The 15,047-nt window shown below is 36.2% G+C and overlaps 1 protein-coding gene across 2 annotated transcripts in view; it reads left to right on the top strand.

Annotated features, from left to right (window-relative positions):
* Positions 1–15,047, top strand: part of Vps8 (VPS8 subunit of CORVET complex) — a 254,264-nt gene that overhangs the window by 91,134 nt on the left and 148,083 nt on the right. For both annotated transcript variants that reach the window (XM_048804017.1, XM_015499948.2), the window contains 5 exons: positions 1,760–1,849; positions 4,256–4,307; positions 11,840–11,882; positions 13,599–13,671; positions 13,971–14,090. In XM_048804017.1, the coding sequence (XP_048659974.1) occupies positions 1,760–1,849; positions 4,256–4,307; positions 11,840–11,882; positions 13,599–13,671; positions 13,971–14,090 (378 nt within the window). The remainder of the gene's footprint in view (positions 1–1,759; positions 1,850–4,255; positions 4,308–11,839; positions 11,883–13,598; positions 13,672–13,970; positions 14,091–15,047) is intronic.

The following is a 15,047-nucleotide window of genomic DNA, read 5'->3' on the forward strand; positions in this document are numbered from 1 at the left end:
TTTTTTTTTTTTTTTTTTTTTTTTGTATTTTATTTAGAGACAGGGTCTTACTGAGATACTTAGGGCCTCGCTAAGTTGCTGAGCCTGGCTTTAAACTTGCAATCCTCTTGCCATGATCCTCCTGCCTCAACCTCCCTAGCCACTGGGATTACAGGCATGCACTACTGCGTCCCGCTTACGATTTTTTAAGAAAGATTACCCTGGTTCCAGAGATGGTAGCAGTGAGATGGAGAGAGTCAGCCTGATTTTTGCTGTTTGGGAGGTATAATTGATTTACTGATGAATTAGATGTCAGTGTAGGAATGAGAGAATTTAAAGGCAATGTCCAAGTTTTTGTTTTGTTTAATAGCTTGAGAAATAGGATGGATAGTGATTCCTTTAAGAAGATTGGAAGACTGGAGGAAGTCTTAGTCTGAGAGACAAAATGAGGAGTCTTGCTTTGCCATTTTATTTTGAAATAGCTGCTAGACATTCAGGTGAAGATATTAAGGAAGTGGTTGGATGGGTCAGAGAGAAGGTTAAGGCTGAGGTTACAAGTGCGTTAGTTATTAGTAAAGAGATGTATGAGCATGGCACTGGCTAAAGAGAGGATAGAGAAAGAAGAGAAGAGTCCCAGAACATTTCATTTTCTAGAAACACTCTCCCAGGACACCTCACTTCCATTTTTCTATTTAACCCTCTGGCTAGTCTCTATCATTCTCCAGCCTCTGATCTTCTACTTCAGTCCTCTTGTCACTCAATGGTATTATATAATTCTCATAGGAACAGAATATAGAATACCCTGTAGTTCAAGTCATAACTGTTCCTTTTTTGTGTGTGTTTTACCAAGTTGATTTCTCTCCATCCTTAAATACTTCAAGCTCCTTTTCACTATAGTTCTTTCGTCCTGATTGTCTTCTGCCTGCAGAATCCCTCATTTCCTTTTCTGCTTTTTGTCCCCATGCATGCATCCTTTAGGTACTAGCTTAAATGTTTTATGTACTGTCAGCTTTTTTTTTTTTTTTTTTGTACCAGAGATTGAACCCCAGGGTGCTTAACCATTGAGCCACATCCCCAACCCTTTTAAAATATTTTATTTAGAGACAGGGTCTCACTGAGTTGCTAAGGGCCTTGCTAAATTGCTGAGACTGGCTTTGAACTCTCGATCCTCCTGCCTCAGCCTCCCAAGCTGCTGGGATTACAAGTGCATGCCACTGCACCTGGCTCAGGGATGACTTTTTGAATACTCCAAATCAAGTTAGGTTCTTTTATAATGTTTTTTCATATTTGTAGGTCATTAATTTTTTATATACTTGAATATCTTCTCTACGTCAAAACTCATACTATTTTGTACTCCTCTTTTTTTTTTAATTGGGTATCTAGGATAAATGTAAGCTCTATAAAGGTAGGGAATAGATCTGGATTTGTCTGTCATTTTATCCCCAGTGCCTAAGAGAACCCAAATATAAGTGTTTGGTAAATAGTTGTAGAACTATTGAGAAGAAGCAAAATGAATAATGGAAAGGATAAAGAGGAAATAAAATTAGACATTGGACAACGCTTAAAAATAGTTATTGTACTATTAAAATAATATTGAACCTACAATATCTGTTACCTAGCCATTGTGTTTGAGTTGCTTCAATTTCAGTTTTTACCAGAGAAGAAAGAAGAACAAATAAGGAAGAAAACTCAAGATATTTTCCATTCTTAAAGCTTTAAGTGGTTTAATTGGTGAGACTTAGTAAATTATATAGCTCAAGTGACTTTTCCTTTTTTATAGGTAGTTCTCATGTGCTGGGAAAATCGTCTATATGATGCTATGATCTATGTCTATAACAGAGGCATGAATGAGTTTATTAGTCCAATGGAGGTAAGATATTTTGTAACTTAAGACATAAATTTAATATTGTCTACTAATTTTTTCCCTGTTCTTATTTTGCTTTGAACATCTGATTATCTTAAAATATCCTCTTGATTTATTAGACTTGCATCTGTTTTAGCTTGGGTCTTTTAAGTAGTCTTTATTAAATTATTAATTAATTAATTTTTGGTGCTGAGGCTCGAACCCAGGGGCTCATGCATGATAAGCATTTGCTCTACCACTGAGCTACACCTCAGCCCAGCAGTCTTTAATTTCATGTCTTCTGCCATTGTTTTCTTGCCTATCCATGTAAATAGAAATTTATATCCCAGGGAACAGTTGAAAAAATTAAAAGTAATGCTTACTTGTTAGACTGTAAGCTTTTTTCCTCCAAGGAATTTTTCAACTGTAGCAACTTTCCTAAGAGGTTTAAGAAATTTGTTTTATATAATTATTGTAAATAATAAATGTGTTGTTGCTTACTGCTGTTTTGCATATACATTCTGCTGAGGGAGGTCCTGAGAATGGTAGGATGTCATTATTTGTTAATTACTAATGTATTGTTTTTCCAAATTTGAAATTTTATAACATTTGTGGTAATTTTTTATTCTCCTTTCCAAGAGAGTTAAAAAAGCATTTATGCTTTTATTTTATCCATCTTGTCATTGCCTTACATTAAGGACAGATTGGATAATGGCGCTACAGATATATGTGGTATACCCTCAACCCACTGCTTTATTATAGTGGCTAATGCACCCCAACAGAGTCAGGAATCCACTGAAAACATCTAGTCAATTTTATTTGGCAAATTTAATACCATCCAAAAACTGTTCTCAGTATTACTAAGTCTGCAGTTGTTCTATGGAATTTCAGCCTTCTTTGAGCATACTAGCTTAGTAGTGTGTTTATTCCTTTAATTCATAACTCTTCAAATTTAGTTGTACCTCTCATCTCTTGAGTGCTTCATCCCTACTCTCCAGGTTTTGACCCTGATTGTGTATATGTCAAGAAAGGATTCTTTCTCTTAATACCTCTCAGCTGCTAAATCATCAAGGTTCATTACTGAGAAAGGCCCTGAGAAAGACTTAGTTACCTCCTCAGTGAGGTCCAGTGCTATCCTATGTACAGAAATGTTCTCTGTGCCAACACTAGTCCCCAGTTGGGAAGAATTAATTCAGTTTCTAGTGTATCTCAAAGTAATCCCTCAAAGCAGATCCAAATTTGATACATTCTACATTTACAAAAATGATTGCTGACTTTTATGTTGCTTTTGAAATTTTTCTTTTGTGTGGATTGTTTTATTCCTCACAGTCTGATTTACATTTATACCTATACATCTCAAATGGAACACGAGGCTATTGAGGTTGCCCAATGGCTTTCAGCAGGAGCTTGGTATTTGTTATAAACAGTCATTTTAGAGATTTTAACCATGGGAGGTTAGGTGGTTCCTCTTTTATAATTCTCTGTCTATAAAGAAATCACTTTTCAGTGTTTAAAGTTTAGCTCTTTTAGCACTTGGGGAGGTCTGCATTAAGGGAAGATATCCTATCTTTTGAAATTTTTTAGACTTTCTAAATGAAAGACATTGTCATCCCGTTTGAAGTGACTACGGTAGCCTCTGAAGTCTTTCCTTTGTTCAGTTTTGGCTGCTTCTGAAGGAAAAGTAGTGCCTTGTGTTAAGAGGACAAATGTTTCCTCTATCAACTTAGGTCTCCATGATGGGAGGCAACAAAGGGGGTGTCGAGGAGGATGTGAATTTATCTGACAATATACATATTTACAGGAGAAAAGACAAGGCTTATCCATGGTAGCACTCACTAATAAGTAGCTCTGCTGAGTAGCCAAAGGTGAAGTTTTGTATACCAGCTTAACAAAAATGGGGGAGACAGTGGAGTTGGGACTTCAATGGGAAGGTATGGAAAGTTCTAGGCTTTTTGGTGCTAATAGAAGTGAATTTGCACCTTCTTGGAAAAGGTCAGTCTTCTCCCAAATAAGACACTCCTTCTAGGGGTTCCATGAGACTATATTTTGGGGAGGCTTAAATTAAGATAGTTTTTTCTATGCTATGGAGTGTTTAGATGTTTTCAGCTTAAAGTAATCTTCATCATCACTTTGGTGAGATATTAATCTCTTCATTTGCTTATTTTTTTTAAAAGAAGAAAGCTTCTTTAAGAACCTAAGTCTTATATCAAAAATTATAATCTCAGCAAAGACCTTCATGTAACTGGTATTAAATGTTTAATATCACAATGATTTTCCATTGTGCTATTTCTAAATAGTTCATGTACACATTAAGTTTTTATATTTAATCGAATTCCATCAGAGAAAGGAAATTGATAAAATAAGATTCTTGATTATCTTTATAAAATGTTGTCCTTTTGAAATGATGTTGTTTTTTTGTTAATTTTAATGCAGAAGCTTTTCAGAGTCATTGCTCCTCCTCTGAATTCAGGAAAAACACTAACAGGTATTACTTTTCTAAGCCTTAATTTTTTCTTTCTTTTGTATTTTAAGGTATTATTTAAATGTTATAAAATTCAATTCACCAATTATACGTGTACAGTGGGAATTTTGCTAATCATTATAATCATATAATCACCACCCTAATCAAACCATAGAAGAAACTATGTAATTACTCATACTTAAAATTTTCCATGTAATCCTTTGTACTTCAGATATCCCTTGTGATAGTGGATGTTTAGAAGTGTGTTATTTTCTACCTATTTGTGAATTTCTCAATTTCCTTCTGATATTGATTTCTATTTTTGTTCTGTAGTCAGAGGATATACTTTCTGTGACTTCTTTTTTTATTTTTTTGCTTTCACAGGTAGTCTTTTCTGGAGAATATTTCATGTGCAGTTGAGAATAATGTATTGAATGTGTTTTGTTGTTTAGTGGAACATTCTGTAGCTGTCTGGGAGGCTTGGAACCATCAGAAGTCCAGTTCCACTGCTACTTGATGAAGCCAATAATTTGAGGGACTGAGTGACAGGAGAAGAAAGAACTTTATGGGCAATAAGCCAGCTGATAGAAAATGGAGAGCTGTCACCCAAATTCTGTCTAGTCAGAGATCACTAACATAAAAGCTTATGTGGATAAGTCTGGATAGTCTAAATTTAGTTATAGCCCGGTGGGCACTGGAATGGTCATTAATTCTTGGAGTAGTCAGTTCCCTTGATGTGCTTTGCTGTTGTTCATGGGTTACCAGGTATCCAGGCATTCCCGGTTCCTAAAAAAAAATCTAAAGAAAGAACTGATTAGTAGGTCATGTGACTGGAGTTATTCTTTGATTTTTTTTCCCTTTATTTTTCTTGTCAGGTAAAGCTGACTTTATTGGTTAATTATTTGAGGAGTGAGACATAGGAGAGTGAGGCAAAACAAACTATGAAAAATGACTTGCTAGTGCTAGAAACAAGTTTTCCTCTTCACTGGCCTCAATTATCAGACTGGTTAGCAGTAGGAGCAAGTTAATCTACTGAGTGGCTTCAGGCTTATAGTTTGTTCAAGTCTTCTATTTCCTATTTATCTTCCACTACTTCTTTTATCCATTATTGAAGGTATGGTATTAAAGTCTTCAGTTGTTCAATTGTCTGTTCCTTGTGTGTGTGTTCAATTCCCTGTTGCAGGGAATTGAACCTAGGGCCTTGCACATGCTAGGCAAGTGCTCTACCACTAAACTATATCCCCAGTCCTTTTCTTTCTTTTGAGACACAGTCTTGATAAATTGCCCACACTGGCCTTGAACTTGGAATTACTCTGCCTCATCCTCCCAAATAGCTAGGATTATAGGCATTCACCACTGTGCCCAGCTGAATTGTCTGTTTCTCATTTCAGTTCTATCAGTTCTTGCTTATTTTTTTATAGCAAGTATACACAAAATATTTATTACTTGAATTAATGACAGTTTCATCCAACAATCTATAACCTGCTTAAAAACTATGATACTTCTGGAATTTTATACAATCTTTCTTTTGTGCTCTAGTTTTCAAAAGCTTTGATAATTCTATTTCTTATAAAACATTTCTTATGTTCATGGTGAATAAATTGGTGGCATTTCTACCATAGTCCTAGTCCTAAGACCCATCTCTTGAAGGTACCAACAAATCAGGTCTGGCTACTTGCTTTAAAAATCAAAGAGAGGGCTGGAGTAAAGAGAGGGCTGAGTGAGCTCAGTGGTAGAGTCTTGCCTGGCATGTATGGGGCACTAGGTTCGATCCTTAGCATCACATCAAAATAAATAAAGAAAGGAGATATTGTGTCTGTCTATAACTAATAAGTGTGTGTGTGTGTGTGTGTGTGTTTTCCAAAGAAAAATGTAATGATGAAAAGTAGGAAAGGAACTTGAATCAATATAGCTATACTGGGAAGATTAAGGAGAATAGCATTTCCAATCCTGTCTTTGGTGGTATTAACATGAGTTTCCAGATTACATAGAAAAAGTGGACCAGAAATGTGCATAGTCAAGCAGTCTTGATCACACTGTGTGGTTTGATTGATCATTATCCCAGGACTGGTTGGGCAGGGCCTTGTGCATAAGAAAGTTGCTGTTGCTGTGGTGCACACCTATAATTCCAGTGACTTAGGAATCTGAGACAGGAAGATTGCAAGCTTGAGGCCAGACTCAGTAACTTAGCAAGGCCCTTAGCACCTTAGTGAGATGCTGTCTTAAAATACAAAATGAAAAGAACTAGAGATGTAGCTCAGTGGTAAAGTGTCCCTGGGCTCAATCCCCAGTACCCTATCCTCCTCCAAAATTACCAACAAACAGAAAAAATTTGCTGTTTCCTGGTGCTAGTTTTATCACAAGATGTTTATTAATCAGACTTATTGTTCCTGCAATCCAAGGTATCCCAGAGCAGAAGAAACTGATGCAAAATGGAAACAGAAGTCTTCATAATTTTAGTTCAAATGAAAAGGTAGACGTTCCTTCCAGATTCACCCAGTTGCCACATATATAAACTGAAACAAAAATGTGAATTAAATATTTAGAACACCTTCCAAAAACTCATTAATTGTATTCTACCACTTTAGGCTTTACTTAGAAGTTTTCTATTTTATGTGAAACTTATTGTCCTTGAAATTTTGTGATTATATAGTAGAAGTCAATATTTAAAAGCATCTATACTTCAGAAAGTCAGGAAGGCAGGACCTGAAAAAGACTTTCTTTATTAGAGACTGTTTTGTTTTCATTAGAAATACGGCATGGTCATAATTGTATGCTCACATGTCGCACAGTCTATTACTAGAGAAATATTTTGTGCAGTTGATAGTTTTAATTTTCCATTTTTTGTTAAAAATGTAATCTTCATTGTTATCAAGAAGAGAAGTATGTATTTCTTCCATTTCAAACTTGCCTATCCAGTTTTGCAGGTCTTTTGCATTGTTTGTCATCCACAACTTTGCAAAATAGCCTTTTCCTTTTCATATTTGAAGTATTTCATACTTCTACCTTTTGATTTGTGAGCTGCTTTAAAATTTCTCCAGGAATGTCTTTTAGTTTACACATTTAGTCTATAACTCTTCATTGTAGTTTGCTGATTGATTTTTTTTTTAGAGAGAGAGAGAGAGAGAGAGAGAGGGGGAATTTTAATATTTATTTTTTAGTTTTCAGCGGACACAACATCTTTGTTTGTATGTGTTGCTGAGGATCGAACCCGGGCCACACGCACGCCCCACGAGCGCGCTACCGCTTGAGCCACATGCCCAGCCCTGCTGATTGATTTTTAAAAGTGACAAAAATCAGGCCTTGTTTCTGTTTGCTTTCATCCTCAATGACCAAAAATCTCACGTGGCAATTCCTCACCTGATGTAACTTTTCTCTTGTTAACAAACTGGTGGATAATGGGTGATGAACAGGGTTGATGATTTCATATCCCTAATAAAATGCACAAGTATAGCATAACAATGGCAATTCCATCCTAGGTTCTCTTCCTTCTTCCCAACTTGTCCAAGTTGAACAAGGACTAAGATGTTGCCTTTCTGATTATTTCTGCTGTGTCAATCAGTTATACAAATGTTCTCCATTCTTTATGTTGTCTGCAGCACCCTTCCACAGTACCCAGTGTTATTTTCTCTACAGGAATGCAGGAGTCAGTCTGAGCCATGATAGTAGTCAGTGCAACCTGTTTTATGTAGGAGTTTTTTTCACCCATGTTTGGTCTGGTGGTTTTCATTACTCTCTCGGAGTCCTCAGTTCTGGAGGTTAGAGAGCATGGCATCAGCTTTTGCTGGGCTCTTGTGAGGGCCTTACGTCAGATCTCCTTACAGTAACAGAAGCACATGTAAGAAGGATCACATGGTCAGACTGGAAACCAGGGACCCAATTCTTGTTTAATTTTATTTTGGAATTTTTGGTCCTTTGGCAGGCAATTTACAATTTTCTCCTTAGCCTTCACTTCTGACTTAGGCAGAGCCTCAGAGTCAGCCACAGCTTATAGATTCTGGTCTTCCCTGGGTACCTATACAGTCCTGCACATAGAGCTTTTCAGAAACCTCTGGAGACCCTTCTTCTGTTTATTCTTCTATGTTTTTTGGAGAGCACTTATTGTTTTCAGAAATGTCAGGGATAGTGCTGTTACCACAGAATGAATTCTGAGTCAGGACAAGAAAAGGCATGTGGAGATTCTGGATTCTGTTATTCTCCACTGTTTTATTTTTTCCCCTAATTTTCTCAGGTAATTTTCCTGAGATTAGAGCTAGCCAATTCTCTGAGACAGGGCAGTTGAGAGTTCTAACCCCATTTTTCCCCTTCAGGTGGCTTCTCAGTTGCTGGTTTTCACAGCTGTGGAAGTTGTGAGGTTATTGGTTTTAAATCTACAGTGAAGCTGGGGAAAATAGGACGGTAGTAGGTAAAGTTAGATACTATAAAGCCCACTCATAGTTATTTCTGAGATTTAGGCATTTTTCTTGAATAAATATTCCTCAGATTACAGCAACTCTTTACTTTTTCAAGAGTTCTAAAAAAGTTGATTTTAAGAATTTACTTTCATGGAAGAACAGCATTTTGGAGGAGTGAAATCCACCATTTCAGAGTGTGTCCTGCTAGATTTTTATTTTGTTTGTGGTGCTGGGGATAGACCCAGAGCCTCACACATGCTAAGTAAGTGCCCTACCACTCAGCTGTATCCCCAGATCCTAATTTTTGTTTTGGGCTTTTTCCCACCCTCTTTTCTCCACCATAGATGATTTCTATTGCCCTACCCCCAGGTTCACTTGCTCTTTCCTCTTTCATGTCAATTTAGCTGTTTATTCCACTCAGTGAATTTTTGTTTTCAACAATTGTGTTTTTGAATCTGTAATTTCTATTTAGTTATTTTTTATAGGTTCTGCTGGATTTATCTTCATTTATCTGTTGAAATTTTCATGCATTGAAACATCCTATTTTACTTCATTGAGGATAATTATAGTTACTTTTTTTTTTCTTTCTTGTCTATTAGTTCTAACCTTTTATTTATCTCAGAATTGTATTTGTTCAGGGATAACACAAAATATAGTAGAAATACAGCAAGATTTATTAGAGAGGGGAAAGACACCCTCAAAGGAGAATGTGAGTTGTTTCAAAGAGGAGAGAGCAGTGGTACCCCTTTGTTCCCTGGTTTTAGAGGAGGTCTCAGGGAAGCTTCTAGAGAGTTTTATCCAGGTACCACCTTTCAACCTTTGACTAACAGTAGGTAGCATATTTTGAAGTTCTTAATGCACTTGATTTTGTTCATAGGCACCCAAGAGAAACCCATGGTGGGTGCAAGAGATTTTACTAGTATATATGAGATTAAAATGACATGCTGAAGATCCGAAGGTCACTTTGGCCTGTACTGACTGGTTCTAATTTGAATTTGTTTTTACAGATTTTTATAGTCAGTGGGCTTTGTTTCTAATTATCCTGTTTTTCTGGGTCTTGAACTCTGGTTGGTGTAAAGGTCACAAAAGTTTCTTCTTCAGGGTGACTTGTGTCCTTCTTATTGGAAGGGAGGAATCTTAAGTTCCTCAGCCTGGAGAATAGACCTGCATATAATGGGTCGCTTGTGGATCGATGTAACATATCCTGTTGACTTAAGCCAGAGCAGGACCAGAATGGCCCTGGATAAATTGCTTTTAAAAGAAAACATGAGAAGGGCTAGCACACCCAGTTTGTAGAATTATCCCTTTAACTTCATGTTCCTACTACTCATGTCTATGTGCAACCTTTCCTTCCCTCCTCTTTCCCTCCTTTGTGTCTTTTCCATTCCTGGTTTCTTTCTTTCTTTCTTTTTTTTTTTTAAGACTTTTTTAAAAACATATTTTTTCTAGTTGTCAATGGACCTTTATTTAATTTGTTTATATATGGTGCTGAGAATTGAACCCAGTGTCTCACACATGCTAGGCAAGTGCTCTACCACTGAGCTACAACCCCAGCCCATTCCTGATTTCCTGGTTTCACTTTTCCCCTAGGCCAGAAAGATCAGGGGTTTTTCCATGTGCTGTCTGTCTCATGTATTCGAGTCACATTACACAGAAACACAGGGAAAGGACACAAAGGAGATAAAAGTATGGCTGCCTGTCTTTTCCCCAAGTGAATCTGAACCCCCTGCCAGATTTTATGCTTCTATTCACTGTTTAATAACTTTGGGTAGTTTATTTTATTATATCCAGGTTTTACGGGATTTTTTGTTTCATTTTTTTGAGGGTGAGGCAAGGGGAGTCATTTTGTATAGTCTTAACTTCTTGTGCCTATCAGTGGCCCTGAACCTAATCTTTTTGAAACAGACTTGAAAATTAACTTTCACATAAATGTCCACCAGAAATGAAAGTATAGTATAGTATTGAAACATCCAAATGGAACTGTTGAGTTTTTATAAAAGAGGATATTGGGGAGGGTTCAGTTGTACAAAATTAAGAACTTTATCAGTTCAGTTCACTGTGCATTTACTAATCACCTCCTGAGTGCCAGACGTTGTACTGGGTGCTAGAAATAGAGATAACACAGATAACCTGCTCCTAATAAATTCATAAGAGTGGAATAATGGTGATACACATGTTAAACAAGTAAATTTAACTCTAAGAATATTATGAGCTAGACACATTCTACCTGAGATTTCTAACAATTAAAGTGTTTACCTAATGAGTCAATAAACATGAATATGGTATATTTGTAAGGCAATTGCTACCGTATATTACTAGTTGAGTTGAATCAAATAACATTTGAAATTGAAGCAAAATTCAATTATTCATACAATTTTTAGCAACTCAAATTTGTATGAATTACATCACATATTTAGAGTATTTAAAAAGGATAAAACGTGTTTGCTGGCATTATGTCTCATATTCACATATCTAAATTAGAAACTTTACCTTATCTTTATTACCAACCACAGATTCCCATAATCTGCATACCACACAAATTCCTGATTACTTCACCCTTACTTCATTCTATGTTGCCTTTGACCTTTTGGACTAAAAATTGACCTAATTATCTTTCACATACCTTTTTGTTTACATATTGGTTTATATAATCAGATGACAGAATTTTACATTTTTACATGTTAATAGAAAGGGCTCTAAGGATCATTTATTTGAGCTAAGTTACTTTAAACATTTAGAAACAATGGCCTTCTCAGCCCTACTGCACTAGGAGTGGTAAAAGTCCATGTTAACAAATGAGAAGACATAGTTATGCCTTAGTGTCAGTTAATTGGTCTTGATCTATAGTTGAACTCATTGCCTGCTTTACACCTTCCCCTGGTCCTAAGCTAGGGTTTAAGATAACAGCACATAGATTTCTACCCTCAAGTCTATTCCTTCCACATGTGTCTTTGACTAACTCATGGATTTTTTCTATGAATAGAATCCAATGAATTTTTTTTTTTTTAAGTTCAAGTGGTCTTATCTCAATTTTCTGTTGTTTGGAAATAAATATATTTATCTCACCTTAAATGCCAAGTTTTACATTTTGTTTCCACATGAAGATTGTATTTCTGACAAGGTTTTTGAGAAAGAATTGCTAAAGATATTTTTCTATTTTAGATGAGCAAGTTGTTATGGGCAACAAGCTTCTTGTATATATTAGGTAAGGGATTTTTATTTATTCATCTGTGACCATGTTTCTTCTGTACTTTCCTATATATTTAAGAGATTCTATGTCTTATCCATATAGTACTGTTCATTTTTCTAAGTTCTTTTATGCAGAGTAGTGGTTCTCATGTTTGGCAATCTTTAAAGACATGTTTAGTTATATCCATCCAGGATATTACTGGTATCTAGTGGGCAGAGGCCAGGATGTCAAACATCCCACAATGCATAGTGTAATCCCTGCAACAAAAATTACCTAGCCCAAAATATCAATAGAACTATGGTTGAGAAACCCTGATATAGGATATTTTATTTTTACTACCAGAAATTCTGTATGATATATAGTACTTCTAGTTTATATGTAAGGGCAAGAGATTTGTTTAAATCATGAAAAAGTGATAGAGCTAAAACTAGAATTTTTGTCTCTTACTCTTGGAGCAGAATTGATTCCAATAGACTATATTGGCTTGGAATTGACTCCAAAGAGAACTTTTAGCTAGATAACTGGTTGGCAGGAAGATAGGAAGGTGGCAGAACCTGTCAGAGTCTCATTTTAGTTCTTGTTTAGCATGAGGGTTAACTTTGAGACCCATTATACATTGTTGCATTGACTCTTTAGTGAGAAAGAACATTGTGTACTTTATCATTGGTACTTTATCATTTGTACTTTAAACTCTTTAGAGTATGCTGGTATCCACTTGTCTCTAGGCTAATATTGAAAATTGATGACTGATTCAAAGATTTTTAAAGTTGCTCCTCCCCAAACCAAAAAGAAAACATATTCAGAAGAAATTTATCATAATTCAGTCCACAAGGTAGGTCATTAATCATAAAGAAGGTCTTATTTGGAGGTGAATCTGCAAGGGGATTTTGGGGTATAGCTCAGTGGTAGAGTGCTGGCCTAGCATGCATAAGGCCCTGGGGGGAGGCACCACCACTGCAAAATAAGACAAACAACAAAATAACAACAACAGCAACAACAACAAAAAACTATAGAGTGAATTTTGCCTCAGGTTCTAACTCTCCTTAAAGGCTTGTCCTATTGCAGACATTTTCCAGATATTTATTATGCTAGTTCATGCCCCATTTTTAAAATCACCATTCTTAAAATCAGTGGTTTAAATGTCTCTAAGAGTGGGGCTTTTAACAGGTAACTCATAGTTTAATGTTGCCATTCAGTTTTCTAAATACTAAGTATGAGGCGTAAGGGTAGTGTGTTCTCATTCCTTTCTGCCCCTTTAGTGCAGGAAATGGAAGCCACCACTCTGTCACAGGATATGGTACTTCACCATCATTTTCATATCCTATATTTTCTGAACTGGATGTCATCTTTTTTTTAAATTTTAGGTTTTTTTTTATTGAGTACATAAAACATAAAATTTATACATATTTAGGGGTGCCATGTGATGTCTTAACAAATGTATAGATGGCATAATATTTAAATCAGGGTAAACCTCTCTCCACAAACATCCTTTGTGATAAAAAATGGTTCAAAATTCTTTCTTCTAGTTTTTTGAAGTATACATACATTATCTTTAAATATATAAGTCTACAGTAAATTAACAGTGATCTGATTTTGAACTTGACCTAATTGACAAAAACTGAGTCTACTTCAAGATCAAACTAGTATCTCAGGTTTGAGGAATAGTGTATTACTCACTTGAAAGTTGCACTTTTACAGGTGATCAGATCTGTTCCCATTCTTTTCTTCTAGTTGTTGTCTGGCAGGTCGAGCCTATCCCCTTGGTGATATCCCGGAAGATCTTGTTCCCTTGGTTAAAAACCAGGTTGGTACTGTTTTCTTTGCATTTTTAGTTGTTTATACTTCTTACGGAGAAGCACTGAAGATATTGCAGATGAGGATTACATTTGGCTCAGGAACTACTGCCTATATAGGAGAGAGCCTACTCACTTTCACTAAAGTGGACGGTTTTAGCTGAGAGAGGATTTAAGAGAGAACTTTTTACACAGTGGTGATTTGAACTGAATTTAGTTTGCCTTTATTTTATCCAGATGGGCATCATTGCTTCAACAAGATACTTCATAAGAAGAGAAAATGATCAACAATTTGCTTTTCTCCTCATAGGTTTTCGAATTTCTGATTCGCCTACATTCAGCAGAAGCATCCCCTGAGGAAGAAATCTATCCTTATGTTCGGACTTTGCTACATTTTGACACAAGAGAATTTCTAAATGTATTGGCACTGGTAAGAAACAGTTTGATTTTAAGTTGTTGTCAAAGTCATCAAGGTGATAATTTTTTTAACAGAGAGAAAGAAAAATTAAAATCTTTATGTGAGTGTAATTTTTATGCCCTGGGCAGTGTTTCAGATGTTTGTTATTGTTGTGCCACCCTTATGTCCTCTCTAGTTACTTAGAGCCCTACCTCTCCTCTTCTATCGCTGTATGTCTGTCTCTAAAGCACACTCATGGGCCGGGGGTAAAGCTTAGTGGTAGAATGCTTGCCTAGTATGCATAAGGCCCTGGGTTTGATCCCCAGCTCCCCAGCACCAAAAACAAAACAAAGATAACCAACAACATATCATCTAAAACACATTCATCAAAAGTTAAAATGAACAAGACTAATGTAGTGCATCTCTGTGGCACCCATCAAACTGTATGAACAAGGGCTCTGAAGAAATGTGGTGATGTTGACAGTGGAAAATAACTGGAGTTGAAATTGAACATGGAGGCTTCCTGCTGTAAAACACCCTTGTACCTGTTTAATTAGAGATGAATTTGGATGAGCTAGGTTTTCTGTGAAAATGTCCCAAGGGGAATAATTATATAAAACATGATGAATCATCCCATTTAATAGTATTGTAATTGTTTTTTAAAAAAGCTTTTGGTAAGATGGAAAGTGCATTTATTTATAGTGTTTAGTGAAAACATCTGGCTCACAATTATGTGGAACACACTCACATTTACCCAGTATCTGGAGGAAAAAAAAAAAAAAACAAGACAAAAAGGAAGCATACTTAAATGTTAATAGTGATTAACTGGGGAGTGCAGTGTGGCAGAGCCTTTGGAAACCGGAAACCCAGATCCGTGAATTTGTAACTAGGTTGGTATGGGTCTGTCTGATCCCTGCCATCCTGTGGAAAGTCAAACACTGGGAGTATTTCGCCCAGGGGAACACAGGTTAAAGAGGCAGGATAAAGCTG

This window comes from Marmota marmota, unplaced genomic scaffold (assembly GCF_001458135.2).
Source record: "Marmota marmota marmota unplaced genomic scaffold, marMar, whole genome shotgun sequence".
NCBI classification, from domain to species: domain Eukaryota; kingdom Metazoa; phylum Chordata; class Mammalia; order Rodentia; family Sciuridae; genus Marmota; species Marmota marmota.